Source organism: Taurulus bubalis (assembly GCF_910589615.1).
Source record: "Taurulus bubalis genome assembly, chromosome: 21".
NCBI lineage: Eukaryota > Metazoa > Chordata > Actinopteri > Perciformes > Cottidae > Taurulus > Taurulus bubalis.
Genome location: NC_136609.1, coordinates 3,927,380 through 3,949,633, shown reverse-complemented (window position 1 = coordinate 3,949,633; position 22,254 = coordinate 3,927,380). Strand labels below are relative to the sequence as shown.

Below are 22,254 nucleotides of genomic sequence, written 5' to 3'. Positions count from 1 at the left end.
TATATATATATATATATACATATATATACATATATACATACATATATATATATATATATATATATATATATATATATATTTATTGAGTATTCTGCATTTGTGATATTTATTTGATTTTTTCTGATATTATATTTTGTTGTTCTCCTTTTCATGCCCTTTATTCAATAAAGTGACAAGTGTTACAGTAACATCGAGTCGAGGAATATCAGCTAATGAGTATTGGTTTTCATCAAGAATAGGGACACGGATATAGAGTGCCAGATTACTTGCATGCACATGTTTATGTCACAATATCATCAGATCATTTTGCAAAAAAAACATTAAACAGACTCAGAAATATACAACTACTTTCCAGAATTTAAAAAAGGCAGAAGTGACAAGTACAATTTTAAATAAGATGTTTTTATTTGGGGAAAAAAACAGTCACCTGAATAAATGATACAATGCATTTACCAACACAAATATATACTTGACATTCTGTATTAATAGCACAATTACTATCTAAAATGGCCAATCCCACACTCGATATACAGATGACGTCAACAGCGTACTCTAGATTCCTCCAGTGGTCCTTCAAATTCCCCAAATATGGGAATCTTGTGTGCACATGTTCCAGTGCCGGGGGACTCAGTTTGCACTCTCTCCTGTAAACACATACAAAGAAAGTATTAAAGATCTACAGGTATGAAGGGACATGTCTAGCAGCTGCTTGACCAATGTGAGTATAAATAGTGGTACACAATTTCCAGACACATTGAAAAACTGGTACGGAATAATAGCATTCCTCTGGCTAGTGTGCTCAGTAATTACTGTGTTAATCCTATAGACTGATTTCTTTAATAATAACAATGTGCTGCTCATACCACAGTTTGACAACTTGGGGGCGCCAATATCCATAATACACATATAGGTTCTTCCCCTGCAGATTGAACACTTAAGGCACCATATCAAAATCTTGACAACATACAGACTTTGTCCGTCTGGGGGCGCTACTGACACACTTTTGAACGTAGACGGTAAACCAATGACGTCGCGAGGAATTGCACTTCGGTATGCCTGACCCCCATTCGCAGAGCTCAAGTCTACGGTAGTGCAAATTCTACAGTGACTGTAGAAAATAAAGCCTCGTGATTGGTCAGTTTGACTGTAGACTTCCAATGAGATCGTCGGAACTGACTGTAGACAACCAATCACAAGGCCAATTGCAAGCTCATGAATATTCACGAGCGAGAAATCCGACTCCAGCGTTACGAATGTACCTGCCGCGGTGAATTTACAGTGTTTTCGGTGAGACTGAACTAATTTCTTCTTCAGAACTATTTATACAATCACTGTTTATACTGCCCAATTGTCTTGTGATGTCGGACCTAGTGTTAACGTTAGCTAGCTCGTTCGCTAGCGTTCAGACGTGCCTAAAAATGTAGCGGCTAGCTAACGTGACTTTGCCTCGCTACTAGTTCACGGTTACCATCTCTCATTACAATATCTTCTAAAGTATATATTGTATTGGTTATACTGACTACTGTCAATATCTCTTGCATCTCGTGTTAACCCGTTAAGTCCTGATGCTTGAGTACGTGTCCGGTAAGGTAGGGTTAACGTTATCTAGCGCCTCTAAATAGAATCTCTTTAATCATAATTAAGCTGATTTAAGAATATCAATGTGAATGTGAATGGTTTATGAATTAAGCAGCATTTTTTTCCCGCTGGCTGCTTCCCAGGCTGTGGTTATGACGGGGTTATACAGAATATGGAATATCTTACTGGCAATGACATGCACACTTGGAGTTATGAGCAAACACACAAAACGTAACATAAAACAAGCTGAAAAGTTCATAACATATCAGAGAAATCAGTCATTCTTGTAGGCCCAGGAGTTATGATATATGAGTTATAACATTATAGGAACTCTCCCCAGAGATCTCTATTCTGAGGAGCTGCCGTTGTCACCCTGCCCTCGTCCTCCTCCTCCTCTTCCTCCTTGGGACGATATCAAAGGTCTGTTGTACTCTGACGTTCATTGTTATATTAGTAATATTTATTATTATAACATAACAATGCCTAATGTAATAATAATAATAATAACACTATTTTGTTGTTGTGGTGTTACTTGACAGTGTATTTCAGTTACGGAAATGGCGACCCCCAAAATCCGCATCTTTAACCCAGAGGCCCCTGGGAATCGTCAACAGGCCGTCGTAACAGCCACCAAAGAAGCCCATGACTTCAAGAAGACGAGACCGTTCCCCAACCCGCCACAGGAGCTGCTGAACCAGACCTCGGCCCTGGCCCACGCTGAGGTGCTCCTTCGTGCAGAGGGTGTCACCTCTCCATCGCGCCAGATGTGCCTGGGAAAGCTGGTGGTTCCATTCGGCCAGTATGAAAATGCCCCATTCCATTGGCTTGTGGCGAATGATGTGGGCTACATGAAGTAGTAAGCATGTTGTTACATTATCATTATATTAATACCAGTGTAGGCTACGCATTTCAAATACACTTGTTATGGCCTGCTTAAAATAATCAATCTGTTTGCATCATCAGTGTATATTAGTCATCTTTACACATCATCTCAATTGCAGTGATATTGATGATACAAGTACTAAATTGATGTATTTATTCCAGCATACTGGACAAGCACAGACTGGAGTGCACAAACACACAGGGAAAGGGAAAGGTGGGGAACCAGTGGGTGAAGGATTAGCTCACTGAGTATGCAGAGAGCTTCCCACAAGTCTCCAGTCTCCTCGAGGCCAACATTGACCGGTGTATCTACGGCCAGAGAGGCTTTGAGCATCACACCTTTCTGGAGATGTGGGAGCTCTACAGCCAGCACCTCAGCCAGAAGGACAGGCCAGAGCAGGTCAGTGCTGAGCAGAGGGAGCTCACGCAGAAGGCCTACAGTTCTGTGAGGAGGTGGCTGAACACACCAGTGACCCACATCACCAGCGTGCAGATAAAGCGGTTCAGGAGGTTTATTAAGGAGAAGGAGCAAGTGAGTGTTGATTTGACTATTAATTTGTTATGAAACAGGAAGAGCAGATTAGCAGAGTAAATTGAAATTGTTCCGCTGCCGCTGTCCAGCAGGAACAGTCCACGCCCGCGCCCGCTGTCCGGCAGAGACAGCCCACGCCCACTGTCCGGCAGAGACAGCCCACGCCCGCGCCCGCTGTCCAGCAGAAACAGCCCGCGCCCGCTGTCCGGCAGAGACAGCCCACGCCCACGCCCACTGTCCAGCAGAGACAGCCCACGCCCGCTGTCCGGCAGAGACAGTCCATGCCCATGCCCGCGCCCACCGTCCGGCAGAAACAGCCGGAGACCGCTGTCCAGCAGAAACAGCATGTGTCAATGTCCACAAGTCAGCCCACAGAGACCCCGTCCACATCCAGGTGTCCAGATTACTCCATGGAAACACCTCAGAGGGACTCCCGTGTAAGTCATACTCAAACAATGACAACCAGTTTTTTTTTATCGGTTTTATCTTTTAACAATATTTTGTAAACAATAACTACATGTTGTATCTGTCGCAGGTGGAGCTGGAGGGTTGGGTGCGTTTGTGGGAAAACTCCAATGGCGTCCCATCTGCCGATGTTTCCTGGCTTAAAGAGGACGCAGAACGAGGCCTGTTCACCCCTGTTCAAGTGTTCAAGGACAACACCGGTCAGGTCAAAAGGCGAAGGGTCATGAAATCAGACCGCATGTGGTTTTATCCACCAGAACCTCCTGGCTACATCAAGGGTGCTCCGCCAACTCCACACCTCTTTTTCCGGAGCCGCGTCTTCGTGTGGCGCCCTGTTGGAGTCTGGAGATGCTCCCTGAAGTGTCCCAGAGGCGATGACTGTGTGGGTCATGGACAGAATGTGCACCTCTATAAGTCTGGCTACCACCACCGGGTATAACTCACTTCCCTTGTGTTATTACATTACGTTATAACTACGTATGAGATCGTAAAAAAAAAAAAAAAGAGCAAAGAAAGTCACATGCTGCTATTGGCCCTTAATTGTTTATATATATATATATATATATATATATATATATATATATATATATATATATATATATATATATATATTTGTATAATAATGATATAATATGTGCTTCAGGTTCGTCACATCTGTGATGTCTCCAGCTGGTACGCGGTGCTCACTGAGGTCCTGTGCTGTGGACCCTGCACAAAGGCAGCTAGGAGCGGAGGAGGAGGAACAGTGGGCCGGTGGCTGGCGTGGGACGCCGCTATTTTATCTCAACTGAGCGAGGCTCATCAAGCTCTGTTCCCCGCCATCCTCACCAGCAAGTAAGCATACTGAACACAACGTGTGCATTTAACAGACTAACTTGAAAGCAATCCATCAAATCAACCTCACCGTACTGATTTTGAATCTACTCACAGACGTGGTGTCGATAAGAGTGTTGTGCGCCTTTTGAGGGACCGGACCGAAGGGAACACTATGGTCAAGGTGTGGCGGCAAATACAGGAAAACCACGTCGAGGAGTACCTTCAACAGAAGGACCTGTACACCACACTCCTCGTTGATTTGGTGGAACCGGGAGGGATCGTCTCGGCATTAGGGCACTCATTTCAGGCTGCGCCTCCTCCGAGAGAGCTTCCCTCCGCGCGGCTCTTGCGCCACGCCTTCCTGCTGGCAGAGGCCAACAATGTGCAGGATTACCGGAGCCAGATTCTCTCCACTTTTGGCGTCGTGCTGAAAATGGATTCCACCAAGAAAGTATGTTAATCAAAACATGTTCCATAATGCCATACTGTCTGATGCAAAACGTGGTCAACATTGTTGTAAAATGATTCAGAAAAATCCCATATCAATAGAATCTAACAGAGGTCACATTATGCAAACTTGACATATTGTTACAGGTGGTGAAGAAGCTGTCTGGGGAAGGTCGAGGCTCAGCCGAGTGGTTCACCAGCATCGGGAACGAGCACTCGCAAATCGTTTCATTTGTGCTGACCTGCGAGGAGTCCACTCAGAAGCTGAAACCCATGTGCCACGGAGTCATGGAGAGGTTCCGGATGGCTGGACAACCCGACCCCAAGATCCTCTATGTGGACCGTGGCTGTTGCCGGTCTCAGGGTCCGACAGCTTTGGAGACGTTGTTCAAGTCTTGGGTGGACCATGGGATGGTTGTACGTCTGGACATCTTTCACTGGATCCACCGGTTTGACGCAGCCATACGGACAGAGTCTCACTGCAAATACTCTGTCTTCAAATCGGCTGTAGCCGGTGCAGTGCTGGCCTACAACCGCTCGGACCTGGAGCTGCTCATCAAAGCGGTCAGAGCCAAGGACCCGGCGACTCTGCAGTCGGTCCCAGACGAAGATGTTGTCCGCTGCTACATATCGAGGGAGCAGCTCAAACACCACGTGAGGAGGGTCACACTTGGGGCTCAGGAGACATTCCGGCTCATCCACATGGCCATCGAGGAGCTGAAAGGTCCCGTTGGGCTGGACGAGAGTGGAGTGAGCCTCTTCAAAACGCCTGGTACAAAAGACCTCATCCAAAAAAAGTTCATATGATATACAATATGAATACAGATTGTGTTGCATACAAAGTGAAAATGACACTGACTTGTGTATTTACAGAGGCCATGGATGAGATGTGGGCAAGCCAGCAGCGACACCTGGAGTGCCTCCAGGATCCACCAGGCATAAACATGTACAGGGTGGCGCGTACCACCACCATCAACAACGTGGATGTGCCCTATTACAAGTGTCTGCGTGGAAGCAACAGCCTGGAGGGATTCCATAAATCTCTGCCACACATGATTCCAGGTGATTCCAAGTGCTGTCTGTGTAGAAAAGTTCAATGAATCATGTGACTTTGTCGTTATTCGATTACCTTTCATTGTGATGTTCAACAAACAACAACTTGACGAGAGATGCACAAGGGCCTAATTAACTGATGAAACATAAACAAACAATTCATCCTACAATTTACAACAAACATGCGACAGCGACACATCTGGAGATGCGTGGTTTTCCCCGGACAGGATGGAGATGACAAATTATAGTCTGAAAAGTAACCAAAGCTGTCCAGGAAATTTGTAAAAAGTACAATTACTCCCTCAGATATGTAGTGGTATGTATCTAGTAAATTAAAACAATGTGTGCTTAAGTGCAGTACTGTTACATGTAATAAGTTACATTCAACCACTGCAGTTTAATTTGCTCACCTCAAGATAACTGTGCGCTTGTGTTCATGTGCCGTTTGCATTGAAGCTGAACTTTGCTCCGTTCTACTCGACTCAGGTCCCCATTGCGCAGCACGGCCCTATCAGGTTTACCTGTTAAGTGGCATCGCACGGTGGAATTCAGACAGGAGCTCAGATGCCGTGTTTGGTGGCAAAGGACGGCACCACAGGACCTACTCTGCACCGCTGATCGACCGCCTCAACACCCGCTGTCGGCAGCTGTTCGGAGAGACCGTGGAGGAGAATTTCCGGGCCCCTGCCAACGTTGCTTCGGACGAGCTGTTTGGGTTGGAATACCTGTTCAGCCAGAGCACGGGTGACTCTGAACCCTTCTCTCTGAAGGACATTGTGAACGATGGACCTGACCCAGAGGAGGAGGTGGTTCAGTACGGGCAGCCCGATCCAGACCCCGAGGCCGACGAGGCGTACCAGAGCGACGGGGAAGCGCACGGTGACGTGCTGGATGCCATCCTGCCCCACATTAAACTCACCAGCGCCGAAACCTCCACTGTTAACCCTCCTGCCTTTGTGAGTAACTGTGGATCTGGTAGAATTGAATGCAATGCATGGATTGCTGGAGAATGTGCGCATTTGAAACTTACCGTATTTATATGACAACTTTTCAACAGGAGGATGCCTGCAGTTCAAACCCCCTTGCTGGCTTCGAAAGGTTGGAGAGGTTCTGCTCTGCACTGGTGGAAATTAGCCTGGCAGAGGACAAGCTGACTCTTTCCACTGAGCAGAGGAACAAGGTCCTTGAAGCCTGGAATGCAGTGGAGGAGCATGACAAGCAGCCGCAGCAGTTCAACCAGCTGTACAGAACACACTGGGGCAACACCCTGTACTGCCGCACAAAGAGGGACGATCTGGTTGACGCTGCGGTGATTCAGAGGCTGAAGATGGCTAAGCGCTACGCACCAGCACAACAAGATGTCAGTGCTCAGCACAACAGGCTGATGTACACGCTGGTGAAACTGCTGTGGTTGCGCTCACCTCAAGGCTCTCGCAGCAGTCCGGAGAAGAGCACCATCTTGAAGGCGTACGAGAGAGTCCAGCACCGGATTTTGGTAGAGGATCCAATCCTCTGCAAAGCGGGCATTCCTCTGCCGAAAATAAACATCAAGACGGTGCGCGACTTCATCCGTAGCCAAGAGCGCCTCCTGAACTTCAACGCCACCAAGCAGTCCTCCTTGGTCACGAAAACGGCCTCCATTTCATCGGCTGCCCTCCCTCCAGCACCGCACCAGCCGGCAGTCCTCCCTCCACCCCTATACCCTCTGATGGAGTATGTGCCCACACCCAGCACGGCAGGGACAAAAGTGTTGAAGGAGAGGACGGACATATTAATGCCACTCTCCCGGCCGCAACCACCGCTCCCACTTGCCCGACCGTCACCTCAAAAGAAACCTGCCACTTGTACCATCACCAGACCTGTGCCCTGCCTCACTGCATCCGCAGCAACCGCTGAGACTGCTGGCCCCTCCACATGGCCCATACTGCCTGCCTGGCAAACTCCATCCGGCCCTCCAACTCTGCCCACAACGCCTGCTGCACAAGATTTAAGCTCGCCATCCTGGGCAAAATCGACGCAGTACAAGCGCAAGGGTGTGGAAGAGCCCTCAGCAGTAGGAGTCAAGGTGTCGCGGGTGCACAATCTCCCCATCTGTTCGTGCTGTGGCCAACCGACACAGGGACATAAGAAGTATAAAAGAAAGACTTTCTGCCCTGTAAAGTTGATGTCCACGTCCAAAGGTCTGGACAACACAGTGTTCAACAGCTATGAACACTTCACCTCTGTTGTGGACAAGGTGGAACATTAGTATTTTAGATTTACACAGACACATTTGGGTATATTGTATATAGTTTAGCTTGTCATGCAAATAATCGGGCATATTGTAAATATTTTAGATTATCATGCACGTAACCGTGTGTACTGTAAATACTTTAGATTGTCATGCACACTCGTCCACATTGTAAATATATATAGACGGATACAAGGAAACATTCCTGCCCACTGCTATTAGACTTTACAATAAGTCATCCCTGGCCAGATCCTCCGTCAATTGACCCATCATCACCAGCCCTTGCACCGCTTTTGTTGTCTAGTTAGTCACTGTACATTCTTTATACACTTCATATACACTGCACATACTTGCACTTTCTTTGTTTGATTTCCGAAATTATTACGCTTTACTATTTTTGTGCAATACTGTTATATCTTTTATATTGTGTGCCTTATTTTTATTTATTTTTGAATTCTTTGTTAGGACCCAGCCAGCAAAATAAGCATTGCATTGTATAGAATAACTGTTATCTGTGCATATGGCAGTAAAAACAGCTTGAATCTTGTTTTGTTTTGTTTATATATATATATATATATATATATATATATACATATATATACATATATACATACATATATATATATATATATATATATATATATATATATATTTATTGAGTATTCTGCATTTGTGATATTTATTTGATTTTTTCTGATATTATATTTTGTTGTTCTCCTTTTCATGCCCTTTATTCAATAAAGTGACAAGTGTTACAGTAACATCGAGTCGAGGAATATCAGCTAATGAGTATTGGTTTTCATCAAGAATAGGGACACGGATATAGAGTGCCAGATTACTTGCATGCACATGTTTATGTCACAATATCATCAGATCATTTTGCAAAAAAAACATTAAACAGACTCAGAAATATACAACTACTTTCCAGAATTTAAAAAAGGCAGAAGTGACAAGTACAATTTTAAATAAGATGTTTTTATTTGGGGAAAAAAACAGTCACCTGAATAAATGATACAATGCATTTACCAACACAAATATATACTTGACATTCTGTATTAATAGCACAATTACTATCTAAAATGGCCAATCCCACACTCGATATACAGATGACGTCAACAGCGTACTCTAGATTCCTCCAGTGGTCCTTCAAATTCCCCAAATATGGGAATCTTGTGTGCACATGTTCCAGTGCCGGGGGACTCAGTTTGCACTCTCTCCTGTAAACACATACAAAGAAAGTATTAAAGATCTACAGGTATGAAGGGACATGTCTAGCAGCTGCTTGACCAATGTGAGTATAAATAGTGGTACACAATTTCCAGACACATTGAAAAACTGGTACGGAATAATAGCATTCCTCTGGCTAGTGTGCTCAGTAATTACTGTGTTAATCCTATAGACTGATTTCTTTAATAATAACAATGTGCTGCTCATACCACAGTTTGACAACTTGGGGGCGCCAATATCCATAATACACATATAGGTTCTTCCCCTGCAGATTGAACACTTAAGGCACCATATCAAAATCTTGACAACATACAGACTTTGTCCGTCTGGGGGCGCTACTGACACACTTTTGAACGTAGACGGTAAACCAATGACGTCGCGAGGAATTGCACTTCGGTATGCCTGACCCCCATTCGCAGGGGTCAGCACAACCGCAGTGCAATGGCCGAGCCTCGCCCTGGGTGAACCACCTTGATGATCTTGGTATCTCCCCTGCCAGGTAAGTATGCGTTGGAAGAGACAGAGACAGGGTGGCAATTCCCAGACACAGCCCTCCAGTTCACGGTTCATAGATGGCATAATCCCAGAGTTCAGAGCCTTTACCACATTAGCTTCCCTTGGCAAGCAGTTTCTCCTTCTGAGAAAGCAAACACAGCCCCACAATAAATGCCATTGGGGTGTGTACAATGGGACTACCTGTATTGCCCATACTAATGCAGTTGCAATGTCATTCTAATGTCTTAACCCAAATGTCAGTTATCGTCCCGAGTTTCTCTTATTCTAGAGTACCAGGGGCACGAGACTCTAAATTGGCCAAATAGGGTCTTTAACTCAGGGGTGTGCTTAAGTGTGGGTCCACGGGGTCGGATGGTGAGCCTGGTTGGGGGGTTTGCTCCAGAGGTGGGTTTGGTTCTCCATCGGTCACTTGGCATAAAGCTTTACCCAGGTTTGAGCACTTATGTTTCCCCGGTGTCAAATATGTCAGGGAGGTGGCACGCTGAAAAGCAGCATGTCCATCTCAATTATGTCAGTAAGGTTTAAGAAAATCTTAAAAAATGACATTACATTTTTTACTTATTTTCATAGCCTTGTTGTAACATGTATTCTTACCAGTAGCAGCTCAAAACCATATAATTTACAGTTTTTTAATAAAGTAATAACATTAATATTGAGTTAATTGAATTAAGTTCAGAATTGGTTTGGCCCTCCACAACGGTCCAAATTTCTCATGTGGCCCCTTGGGAAAATGAATTGCCCACCCCTGAGTTAGGGAATAAAAGAAGGAAAATAATTTGTGAAACTTGTGGTGAAAATCAAGTGTTTCCTTGTGAGAAATCAACAGTACTTTGAGCAAGTTAGTCTTTGAACAATTTATTACAAGATAAGATATAAAGAATATAACGAGGTTACAAGTCATCACACATGAGCCGTAGTGCAGACAGGGGTCTTAGTACATTCAGCTGAATGGTTCAGAAGATTCCAACCACCTACAGTGAGGAGGTAGAAGTTCTGACCAAGTTTGACAGAACAGCTGAAGCTTAAATACACTCTCAGAAGCCCCTACCCATCCTCCCTGTGATGTTGTTCCATACGTGTCAATCAATAGTACAGAGTTACAGAACAATACAGATACAGAGAGATGAGATGGGTCAATGTGTAAATAGCGAGGTGTTGTTCAAATGAAGCACTTCGTCCCCCGTCCCCCTCTGGGGTAACTCAAAGTCCTGATTAGACATGTGTGAGATAAGGGATTCTGGGGGTTGCTGAATGCACAGGTATTCAGTATCACATGTTGTGTGATATAGTAACACACAGAAAGCATTACGTTTATTTTTCCCCCAACAAAACTATGAAACAAAGATTGCTATCTTCGTGACAATATATTACGTGATTAATGCAAACTGAGTCTGTGAATTGTTGTGTAGTTTACATCATACAATAATACAATAACAATTATTTGCCGATCAGATACATTGGTATCACTAGTATGCATCAGAACCATTATTCACTATGCATGTGCTTATTAATAATCACATGTACTGAAGCACAAGCGCTGAAGTGATAGATATGTAGAAAAAGACAACAATCTTTGTGGAGTAACTAGTTTGGTCTGTTTGACCATTTGGTCTTTAAAATGAAGGTCATTAGTTTGTAACCATAATAACCAGTGAACATTATTGGCAACAACAAAAATGTTACACAAAGAAAACAAGACATGAAGTCAACAGAAACTGAATCAGCAACCTGTATCAAGCATTGGTTCATGTTCAGAATCAGCATCAGCCTTTTTACTATCAGCCTCTCTGGCTCCCTCTGCTGGTGGTGGTGCTTCCTGTGACTTCACCTCGAATACGTCCCACCTCTCAGGAAGGATCCCCTTGTTAAACAGGAGTGAGGCCACATATGAAACCAGCAGGATGGAGGCTAGAGCAGAGAGCATGCAGAAGGTCTTGAAAGGAAAGCGCTGAACATAAACGCCATCCTCTAAAGTGCATCCTGGGAAAGGTAGGATCACAGGGAGGCCAAACAACGGCTCTCCACACAACAGTCTCATCACCACTGCAACAGCATAGCCTGCAGCAGCCCCATAACCATTAGAAACCCTGATGAAGAGGACACAGATGAGCTGGGGGAACAGTATGGTGTAAGTCAGGTCTGAGCCCAGGATCCAGAACATCATGATGCTGTTTTCCAGGTAGGTGAAGGATGTTCCCACAAGTCCTGCAGCCACTATGGAGAGACGGATCACCCACTGCAGCTCTTTATCGGATGCCTAAAAGCAAAACCATGTAGAACTTGATTATTTATTCTTAAAGAAGTGAATAAATGCTAAGCAATACAACAACAAATCCAGACCCAATATAGAGGTGAGGCAAACATATAAAGAACATGCTCCTGTTCTCTACTGCACCTGACTCCTGATGGTCTGGTAGATGTTGTTGGTGAAGATGGTGGTTGCAGATAAAAGGAAAGAGTCGGCCGATGACATCGCTGCAGCAGCAACAGCTCCAATGCCAAAGGCAGAAATATAGATTGGGGTTAAATTCTGAAGGGTGATGGGCAACACCATGGTCGCCTCCCCTCGCTCATACGGAGAAGGAGAGCCATATGAGGTGGAGTTCCAGTCTGGAACACAGGAGGCAGAACAGACAACAATGAATGCTGATTCACCAATTCAATTCAATTCATCTTATTTTGTATATCCACAAATTACAAATTGCCTCGGAGGGCTTTACAATCTGTACACATACGACATCCCTGTCCCTGGACCTCACATCGGATCAGGGAAAAACCTCCCCCAAAAAATAAAAATAAACCTCTTTGACGGAATCACGGGGTGAGTGAATCGCGACACTCTGAAAAAAGCTTCCTGAATCAAAGGTCGGAGCCAGCCCTTACTATAAGCGCTATCAAAGAGGAAAGTCTTAATTAAGTCTACTCTCAAATGAGGTGACCGTGCCTACAGAAGAAGAGTTTGATAACCGAAGGCTCTGGCCCCCATCCTACTTTTTAAGACTCTAAGAACCACAAGTTGCCCTGCATTTATTGAGCGCAGCTCTCTAGTGGGGTGATATGGCACTATAAGCGCCTTAAGATATTATGGTGCATCACCAGTTAAGGCTTTGTAGGTGAGGAGAAGGATTTTAAATGTGATTATTTATCTTTCAGGAAATCATTGGAGAGCAGCTAATCTTCAGGCATAACAATATACCTGAATGGGCCATCTGGAGCTGGAATATGGCCTATCGGAGCGCTGTGCCATTTCTGATGTTGTGTTTTTTTTATGTACATCATTTTACAATACATATCTGGCGTATGACTGAATGATGACAGGAAGTGTTAAAGAGCTTTGAGTGGTCACAAGACTAGAACAAACATAAACAATTAGTCTGTATAACATGTACCATGTCTTTAAAGGACATGTTTTCTAAATGTGGTGTTTCTCAAATCTCCTCTTCAGCAGCTCTTACGTCCTCCAAACTTCTCTCTATATTCTGTTTGTTCATAAATCATTCAGTCTGATACATTTTATATCCTGAAAACATGGGGACATCTTATTTCATTCCTGCTGACGGTATTTTGTGATTCAGAATCAGAATCAGCTTTAACACTCTGAGGTCTGGGGGTCATTTTCTCGATTTTTCTCGATTTTACATACTTTTTAAATTCCCCCTTTTAAAGTCACTTGCATATGATACATACACATGTGTTGTATATCAAAAATTACAGAACAATCTCAGCTATCTATATAATGATAATGTCCCAAGGCACAAGTGTAAAGAGAAAATATGACTCTAAAGCTGAAAAAATTAAATCTCGATTTTGGAAATCGTTCATATTCCTTCTGAAAACATAACTTTACTCAGGTGGAATAGCGGTTTTGGTGATAGAAATTGGTTTACCAACGGTCTTAGGTTCACAAAAGCAGTGGAATATATGAATAAAATGATAGATACATGTAAATAAATGTCTAAAACCCCCAAAACCTATATCATTTTTGAGTAGAAATGATGTCTGTCACACTTTCACCAAAATTATCAAAATGAGACTGAGAAATTACTTCATACTGCAAATAAAGCTTCATGGGTGTGTGCAAATTTAAAAAAAAGACCATTACAACAGTTTTTGTTTTCAAACCAAATTTGTAATAAAAACACAACTATTTACACAAAGTGCATGCTCAGTCAAACAGGAAAAAACAGGACTATTTACACAGGACTATTTACACAATGTCCATGTTCAGTCAGAAACGGGAAGAAAAAAAACAGGCCGTACAATATGCATTTTACATTTCATGCCATGTGGTGAAACAATTTCTGTCCAGCTGCTGGCAGAGGGCAACATTACACTCCCTGCACTTCCATGGAGTGTCTTTTCGAGTGCCTTTTCTTCTGCAATACTCACAGATCTTGCGACCCGTCGACGCTTTCTTGCCCACGGTTGAAGCAACAGTGATGGCCACAGGAACATGACCTTCAGGGGCCGGGGCAGGAGCGGTGCGGAGCGGCTTTCCAACGAGATCAGCAGTCAGCTGATCCATGAAACCTCTGTGAGTCATGGGTTTTGTTCGCTGGGCCAGACAGAGTTCCTTGTGCAGAATGTAGCTGTTGGTGGTGGCAATGTCCAGAAAATGGTAAAAAAAAAAGCGTTCTGTACCAGCGCATCGTCTTGTGTTGTGCAGAGTAGTACTGGATGAGCTGGTCTGACAGATCAACTCCACCCATGTACTTGTTGTACTCTGCAACTGGTGTGGGACAGGGGACTGTTGCCCTTTTCCAGGAGCCATCTTGCTACTTCACCCTCCTCTCCGCAGTTCCCCCAGAGTGTGCCGTGTGAATGTGGAGCAGACCGATACTTCCTTTGTGTCCATCCATTTCACAAAAACGATGGAGCCATCACGGATCCATCTCGTGGAGCCTCTCGCTGACTTCTTTGTGAGGGCGTTCACATTAGAACGAGGGCATTCCTTCCGGTACTCCCTGTACGTCCCACAGGCACCAAATCTGCAGCCAAGGAGAGCCCTGAAGAGCTTGGGGCTGGAATAAAAATTATCCATGTATATGTGGTAGCCTGTGCCGAGGTAACCGGCTCGCACAAGGGTCATGACAGCGTCATAGGACAGGCCATGAGTGGAGGGGATGCTACTTTTGCCGGGGTAAATGCAAAAGTCCACCGTGTAGCCGTTCCTCGAGTCAGCCAACACAAACAGCTTGAATCCCCACTTTGTGGGTTTGTCCCTCATGTACTGGGTCATCCCAGTTTTAGCTTTTGAGGTGACCATTCTTTCATCCACAGACAGCTCTCTGTGGGGATGGTAAAAGGCCTTACAGGCAGTCTTGATTGTGTCCATCACGGGTTTCAGTCTGAAGAGTTTGTCTTGGTCAGCTATGCCCTTTTTGCGGTCATTGTGGATATCCTCATCAGGGTCGCTAAGGTGAAGGTTCGATGATATGGTCCTGTATCTGTCATGTGACATGATCTGAGCTGGAAGCGGCAAAGAAAAAAGGTGATTCTGCCTCCAGTAATCTGCAATACTGTCCAGCTTTAGCAGGGCGATGTACAAAAGCAAACCATTGTACTTGTAAAAAACAACAACGTCCAAGTCAGTCCATGTGTACTTTTTCCCTTTTGCCATTTGTTTTGCAGCCCGTTTGTTCGTGTTTTCACACAGTGTCTTTACTGTTTGTTCAGGGAAGAACAATTTGAACAGTTCGATCGGTGTTGAAGTGGCGCTGAGGTGTGGACCTGGTGTCCGGGCTGGCCGGAACCTGGAGACAGGGGGATCAGTGTCCGGGTCTCTGTCCGTCTTCCAAGACAGCGTAGGTCCTGGTGGCTGTAGCGAAGCCTGCGGTGCACGCAACACCGTCTAAGTTGGCCCAGATGGTGGCTGTGGTGCAGGTAGCCGCTGGGAAGCACGCGCCGTCTTTGTTGCCGGACTGGGTCGGGGAATACGCAACCTCTTTCGTGGCTGGGCTGGCGGGGATGGAGTGGCTGGCGTTGTGGCCGGCGGACTGGGAGGCTGCTGCAGCAGCAGGGAATCCTCTCTGAAAAAATAAATGAACTAGTCAGTATAAATTCACTGAAAGAAAGTAACGATTACACACCGACGCGAGAGAGAGAGAGAGATCCAGCAACTAACGTTACCAACATTATCAAACTAACAGGGGCCACGGTAGTAGGGATTATGTTCTGTGTCGTGTGTTTTCAAAGACGTAAGAGACTAGCTTTAGTCATGGCGCAAGCTAGACATGCTAACGAACGTAAACAAACTCACGAGGGATTCGGTAGTAACGATTATGTACCGTGCTGTTTTCCAAACACGCTACAGAGATCCAGCAACTAACGTTACCAACATTATCAAACTAACAGGGGCCACGGTAGTAGGGATTACGTTCTGTGTTGTGTGTTTTCAAAGACGTAAGAGAACTAGTTATAGTCATTGGCGCAAGCTAGACATGCTAACGAACATGGTAGTAACAACTATGTACCGTGCTGTTTTCCAAACACGCTACAGAGATCCAGCAACTATTGTTACCAACATTATCAAACTAACAGGGGCCACGGTAGTAGGGATTACGTTATGTGTCGTGTGTTTCCAAACACGTAAGAGAACTAGCTTTAGCCATGGCGCAAGCTAGACATGCTAACGAACATAAACAAACTCACGAGGGATACGGTAGTAACGATTATGTACCGTGTCGTTTTCCAAACACGCTACAGAGATCCAGCAACTAACGTCACCAACATTATCAAACTAACAGGGGCCACGGTAGTAGGGATTATGTTCTGTGTCGTGTGTTTTCAAAGACGTAAGAGAACTAGCTTTAGTCATTGGCGCAAGCTAGACATGCTAACGAACATAAACAAACTCACGAGGGATACGGTAGTAACGATTATGTACCGTGTCGTTTTCCAAACACGCTACAGAGATCCAGCAACTAACGTCACCAACATTATCAAACTAACAGGGGCCACGGTAGTAGGGATTATGTTCTGTGTCGTGTGTTTTCAAAGACGTAAGAGAACTAGCTTTAGTCATTGGCGCAAGCTAGACATGCTAACAAACACGGTAGTAACAACTATGTACCGTGCCGTTTTCCAAACACGCTACAGAGATCCAGCAACTAACCTTACCAACATTATCAAACTAACAGGGGCCACGGTAGTAGGGATTACGTTCTGTGTCGTGTGTTTTCAAACACGTAAGAGAACTAACTTTAGTCATGGCGCAAGCTAGACATGTTAACGAACGAAAACAAACTCAGGAGGGATACGTTAGTAACGATCCAGCAGGGTCTATGCTTTACTAACGTAAATAGGCTATTGCAAAAACAAAGTTTAGTAAAGACACTTACCGATCTTCAAATGGATCTCTTTTGTTGGAGTAGTCCTCTTCATCACCAGAGTCAAAGCTTTCAGGCTCTGATCGTACATCGTCCTCGTCACTGCTTCGGCAAATCTCCAAAAGTGCTTCACGCAGGGAAAACTGTTTGCTCGGCATTTTTCTCTCCGACTAAAAACAGCAGTGTGTTTGTGAAGCTACTGTGAGTGTTTATGAAGCTACAGTGGATGTTTATGAAGCTATGGTGGGCAGTTCCGTTGTGATTTTCTGAGTGTTCATTGGTTAGTTTTTTCGTGAAACGAATCGACAAATCACAGTGAAGCTTTACAATCTTGTCATATAACATGTCCGTGTTTAGATGCTCACTATTTAATGTGTGAATCACGTAAGATGATGGGGGAATAGGACAAGGAAGTGGAGCGTCTACTTGTTCCGCCAGATTTTAAACAATATCTCTGTGACATATTATCGCGAAGATATGATTTTATTAGGAACTTAAAACACCTTTCCGACCGCATCGGCGCGGGCCCCGCCCCCAAAGGGTTAATGGCCATGTAAGTTTGTACATAAATGGAATTTGACTCTGGTTTCACTTGCTCTTTGTACTTGTTCACACACAATACACAGTAAACAAGATAAATATAAAAATATAATAAGGACATTAAAGACAGTAGTAAAAAAAAAGTGCAGATAGTGCAGATTGAAGAGTCTGATTAACTGATCATAAGAGTTACAGCCAGTGGGAAGAAGCTGTTTCTGTGTCTGTAGTGTTCTTTCCAGCCCGCTTCCTGACTCTGGCGGTGTGCAAGTCCAGGATGGAAGGCAGGCTGGAACCAATAGTTCTCTCTGCAGACCTGACGATCCGTTGGAGTCTGACTCTGTCCTGTTTGGTGGCCGATCCAAACCACACAGTAATGGAAGAGCAGAGGACAGACTGGATGATAAAACATAAAAGAGGTGTCCAGAGTCGAAGCTTTTAACTAAATGAAACAAGAAATGTGACCCCGGCTTTCTCTGATGTTCACATTGGCCCTGAAATGTTTGCAAATGAGCCGACACACGAGACGAGGCCTTGATGGCATATCGAAACACACATTTTCAAAGAAATTGTAATAAGAAGTGTTTTTTATATTTGTAAATTATCAAATGGGGGGACATCAACTAGTCCTTCCTAGTCATTGTTTGTACACGAACTGCAGCATTCTGGATCAACTGGTGAGACCCAAGAGACTTACCAGAGTAGCATGATAATACGGAGTTACAGTAATTCAGTATTGAAGTAACAAGTGCCTGAATATACTTTACTGCATCACTCGGAGACAAGATGTGCCTGAAACGTTACATAGGTGAAGAAAGGAAGTCCTTAAGATTTGTTTAACGTGGGAGTTAAAGGACAAGTCCTGATCAAAGATAACTCTGAGATTCTTTACGGTGGTGCTACATGCCAGAGCAATGCCATCAAGAGAAACTATATCATTAGATAATTGATTTCTGAGGTGTTCTGGGCCATGTAAAATAACTTCAGTTTTGTCTGAGTTTAACATCAGGAAGTTGCAGGTCACCCAGGTCTTTATGTCTTTTAGACACGCTTGAAGTTTAGCAACCTGGTTGGTTTCATCTGGCTTGATCGATTGATATAATAAGTATCATCAGCATAACAATGAAATTTTATTGAGTATTTTCTGATAATAATGCCTAAAGGAAGCATATACAAGGTGAAAAAAAATGGTCCAAGCACAGAACCTTGTGGAACTCTGTGACGAACTCTGGTGGTCACCACGCTGACATGCCAAAGAGTACCAACAGGTAAAGAGGAGAGATTACCTGTTGAAGCTGCTACAGCTCCAATCAGCACAGACGGGATTCCTACAATGATGACGGCTCCTGCTGCTATGAAACAGATGATCCTGGATGTGGACGTGTAGCTGGAGGACAATGTCCTCTGATGGAAATCCTGAATGGCCAAATTGCCCAAAGTCTATAAATTGTAAAAGAAATGTCTGAAAAACCAAGTCTCACTTTATGTTGCTGATTGATATTGACAGAAATTATTTAAAAAAAAAAAACATTTAATTTCAAAATTGCACTCAACTATAGTAAAGAGTCATCATAAAGTTAAGCTTCAGATAACTGTGATTTAAAAGAAATTAAAGCTGGGTTATGAAACCTTACTATAGTTTTACTTTAAGCTTCATGTGAAGATGACATTTTCAATAACAGTTTTATATACCTTCGTCTTTAAAAAGACATTTGAAAACAATATACTAATTTAATTAATCTTACCATCAGTAGAAACTGATCAATCCATCTCCAGATTTCATCAGACTCAACCTGGCCAAGCCAGGAGCCCTGGTGTGTGTGGTTGATTGCTGTTTCACTGATGTCAGTATAAACGTCACTGGTCAGAATAAAAGGGACACACAGCCACTGTGGAAAGAGGAAATCAGTCAGGAGGGTCTAAATAAAAGAAGAACACATCATCTTGAACGTGCATTAAGTAAAAACGCACCAAGCCCAGAAACACCAGAGAGATCTGGATGACGTCAGTGTAAGCAACTGAGTAGAGACCTCCAAGAACAGTGTAGATGATCGCCACCACAGCAGAGATCCAGACACAAACACTGAAGGGCAGATCTATAACTACACTCATGGTGGCTCCTGTAGCGCGAAAACACAAACAGCACACACAATGGAGGAAAAGCATGATGAGGAAAATGGATGGGTCAGAAAGGGAACGTTAATTTGAGTGTACTTGTACATGTGTACCCAAGGAAATCAGCACCGTAGGAATCCAGACAATGTCAGTTATGAGAGGAATGATGGAAAGAACCGCAGTCAGCTTGTTTCCATACTTCCTCTGAAAGGGATCCATCATACTGATGTAATGGTTCTCCCTCATTGGCTTTGCAAAGAACAGTCCACCTTTGAAGGAAAAAGAAGGAAATACTTTTCATTATTTGGCTGTGTGGCCACGCCCGGGCTCCGTAGTGTTGTTACTGATACAGGGTGTCTCAAAGTGTAAACAGAAGGTTGTGTTGAGGTAAAAACATGCAGATTAATGTTGAAGAGTGAATCACCGATGACAAAGGAAATGGACATTTGCAGAGGAACAAGGGCCCAGACTAGACCTTTGTTGGGGTCATAAACTGTCTCTGCAATACCAATGATGAAGGCTCCTCCAACCCAAGTAGCTGTAGTGGAAAAAATATATACAAATATATGCATTATTAGGGTTGTTTCATTAATTTATCGTATATTCATTTAAAGGGTTCTGAATAAAGAAATGCCCAACAAGTGTTTCAGGAAATAAACCTCATTATTCTGTGACATGAACATATGAAACCTAAAATGTGTATCTGATCAATTTACTGAAACCTGAGAATACAAAAAGAGACTAGAGATCATACAGGTGCATTGAAACAATAATAAGTAAAACCACTCAGAGATGATCAATATGCGTATTTGAAATGATAACATCAAAACTCACCTGTCATGGTAAAGACTCCTACAACCAAGCTGACACTCCGGTTAGCCAAAAAAGAAGCCTCCACCCGTCCACCTTGTGTGTTTTTCTCCATCTTCCTAGACTTTACAGAGGCCCAGATGCCGATTCCCAACACAATCAGGTAGAATGCTATCATCATGACCAGACCTGGTATATTGAGAGCCATCGTTGATTAGCCCTATAGCGGAGACAGCCGGTTTTCTTCTCCTGCGAGGTGCTTCAGTTGCAGATCCCCTATGAGCGTGAACGTCATAAAATGTTACATTAACTAGTCAAACTGGTTTAAAACCATCACATGCACACGGCTCCTGAAAAGGTAGTTGATGTAAATAGTGGTTTGAATTTGTGTTTACATTTGGCATGACTTCAAAGAGTGTCTGCTGTTCCTGGGACACGATTATTTTATAGTTTCAGCAAAAAGCAGACAAACGCAATAAGACCCACTTTGAAGTCACTGAGAGACGGAAACACCATGTAAATAAAGTGTTTAAATGGATTAAAACTCAATAAAATCAGTTTTGTTTCAAACCTAATTAAATTTCAGATAACTGTTTACTTCTCCCGTGCATCACATGCAGTCTGGAAATAACCGTGAGAGCATGTTTTCTGACATTCACTTCATTGTGTTGACTTTGGTGACAGTCAGTTTTCTGCCAGAGCAGACAGCATGCCCCAACACGATGCCAACATGATGCCAAAACGATGCCGACACGATGCCAAAACTATGCCAACACGATGCCAGAATAGGATCTAAAAGAAATGGAGGCTAGGTGTGAACAGAATGGGATTAAGAGTAAAAAGAACACCATGTATCTTCTTTACAAGTCGGAACTCATCCATCACCGATTGACGTCACCAAAGGCCAGAAAGCTACAAGACTGAATCGACAGAGGCCTAAACAAAGATTACGTCACTGTTGAAAAGGGTTTGGTCATTATTTGGGCAATTACAGAATCATCACATTATACCTTAAACATAAAGGCTGTGAATTTCCAGGATTCAGGTGCCTGTGATGATTTTTAAACTGTTCATCGAGTTCAGTATTTATCAATCTGCAACTGAAGCACCTTGCAGGAGAAGAAGACCGGCTGTCTCCTTTGTAGGTTTAATCAACGATGGCTCTCAATCTACCAGGCCTGGTCATGATGATAGCATTATTCCTGCTTGTGTTGGGAATTGGCATCTGGGCCTCTGTAAAGTCTAAGAAGATGGAGAAAAACACACAAGGTGAACGGGTGGAGGTTTCTTTTTTGGCTAGCCGGAGTGTCAGCTTGGTTGTGGGAGTCGTCACGATGACAGGTGAGTTGTGGTGTGATCATTTACAATACACATATTGATCATCTTTGAGTAGTTTTGATTATTATTATTTGAATGCAACTGTTTTTTTTGTTCTATTCAGAGGTTTCAGTAAATTACTACAATACAAATTTGAGTTTTCATATCTTCACACAATAGTAATGTTTATTTCCTGAAACACTATTGGGCATTTATTTAATCACAACCCTTTAAATTAATATACTGTAAATTAATGATACAACCCAAATTATGAAAAATAAGATAAATATGCAGCCTTTGTACAACGCTGCCTGGTAGTTTTTCGGATTTTTGGTAATTATGGGTTCTCATCATTCTAAACAGTTTAATGCATCTTATCCATATTTACAATCTGTTTTTTC

At 43.6% G+C, this 22,254-nt stretch overlaps 1 protein-coding gene across 1 annotated transcript; it reads right to left on the bottom strand.

Annotated features, from left to right (window-relative positions):
• Positions 1-11,466: 11,466 nt before the first annotated feature.
• LOC306752978 (high affinity choline transporter 1-like) lies at positions 11,467-20,744 on the bottom strand (the record flags this gene model as incomplete). The annotated part of the gene is made up of 8 exons (XM_079236810.1): positions 11,467-12,003; positions 12,142-12,356; positions 18,898-19,051; positions 19,357-19,500; positions 19,583-19,731; positions 19,840-19,995; positions 20,151-20,264; positions 20,561-20,744. 8 exons carry the CDS (start codon positions 20,742-20,744, stop codon positions 11,467-11,469), a joined length of 1,653 nt encoding a protein of 550 aa, XP_079092936.1.
• Positions 20,745-22,254: the final 1,510 nt, after the last annotated feature.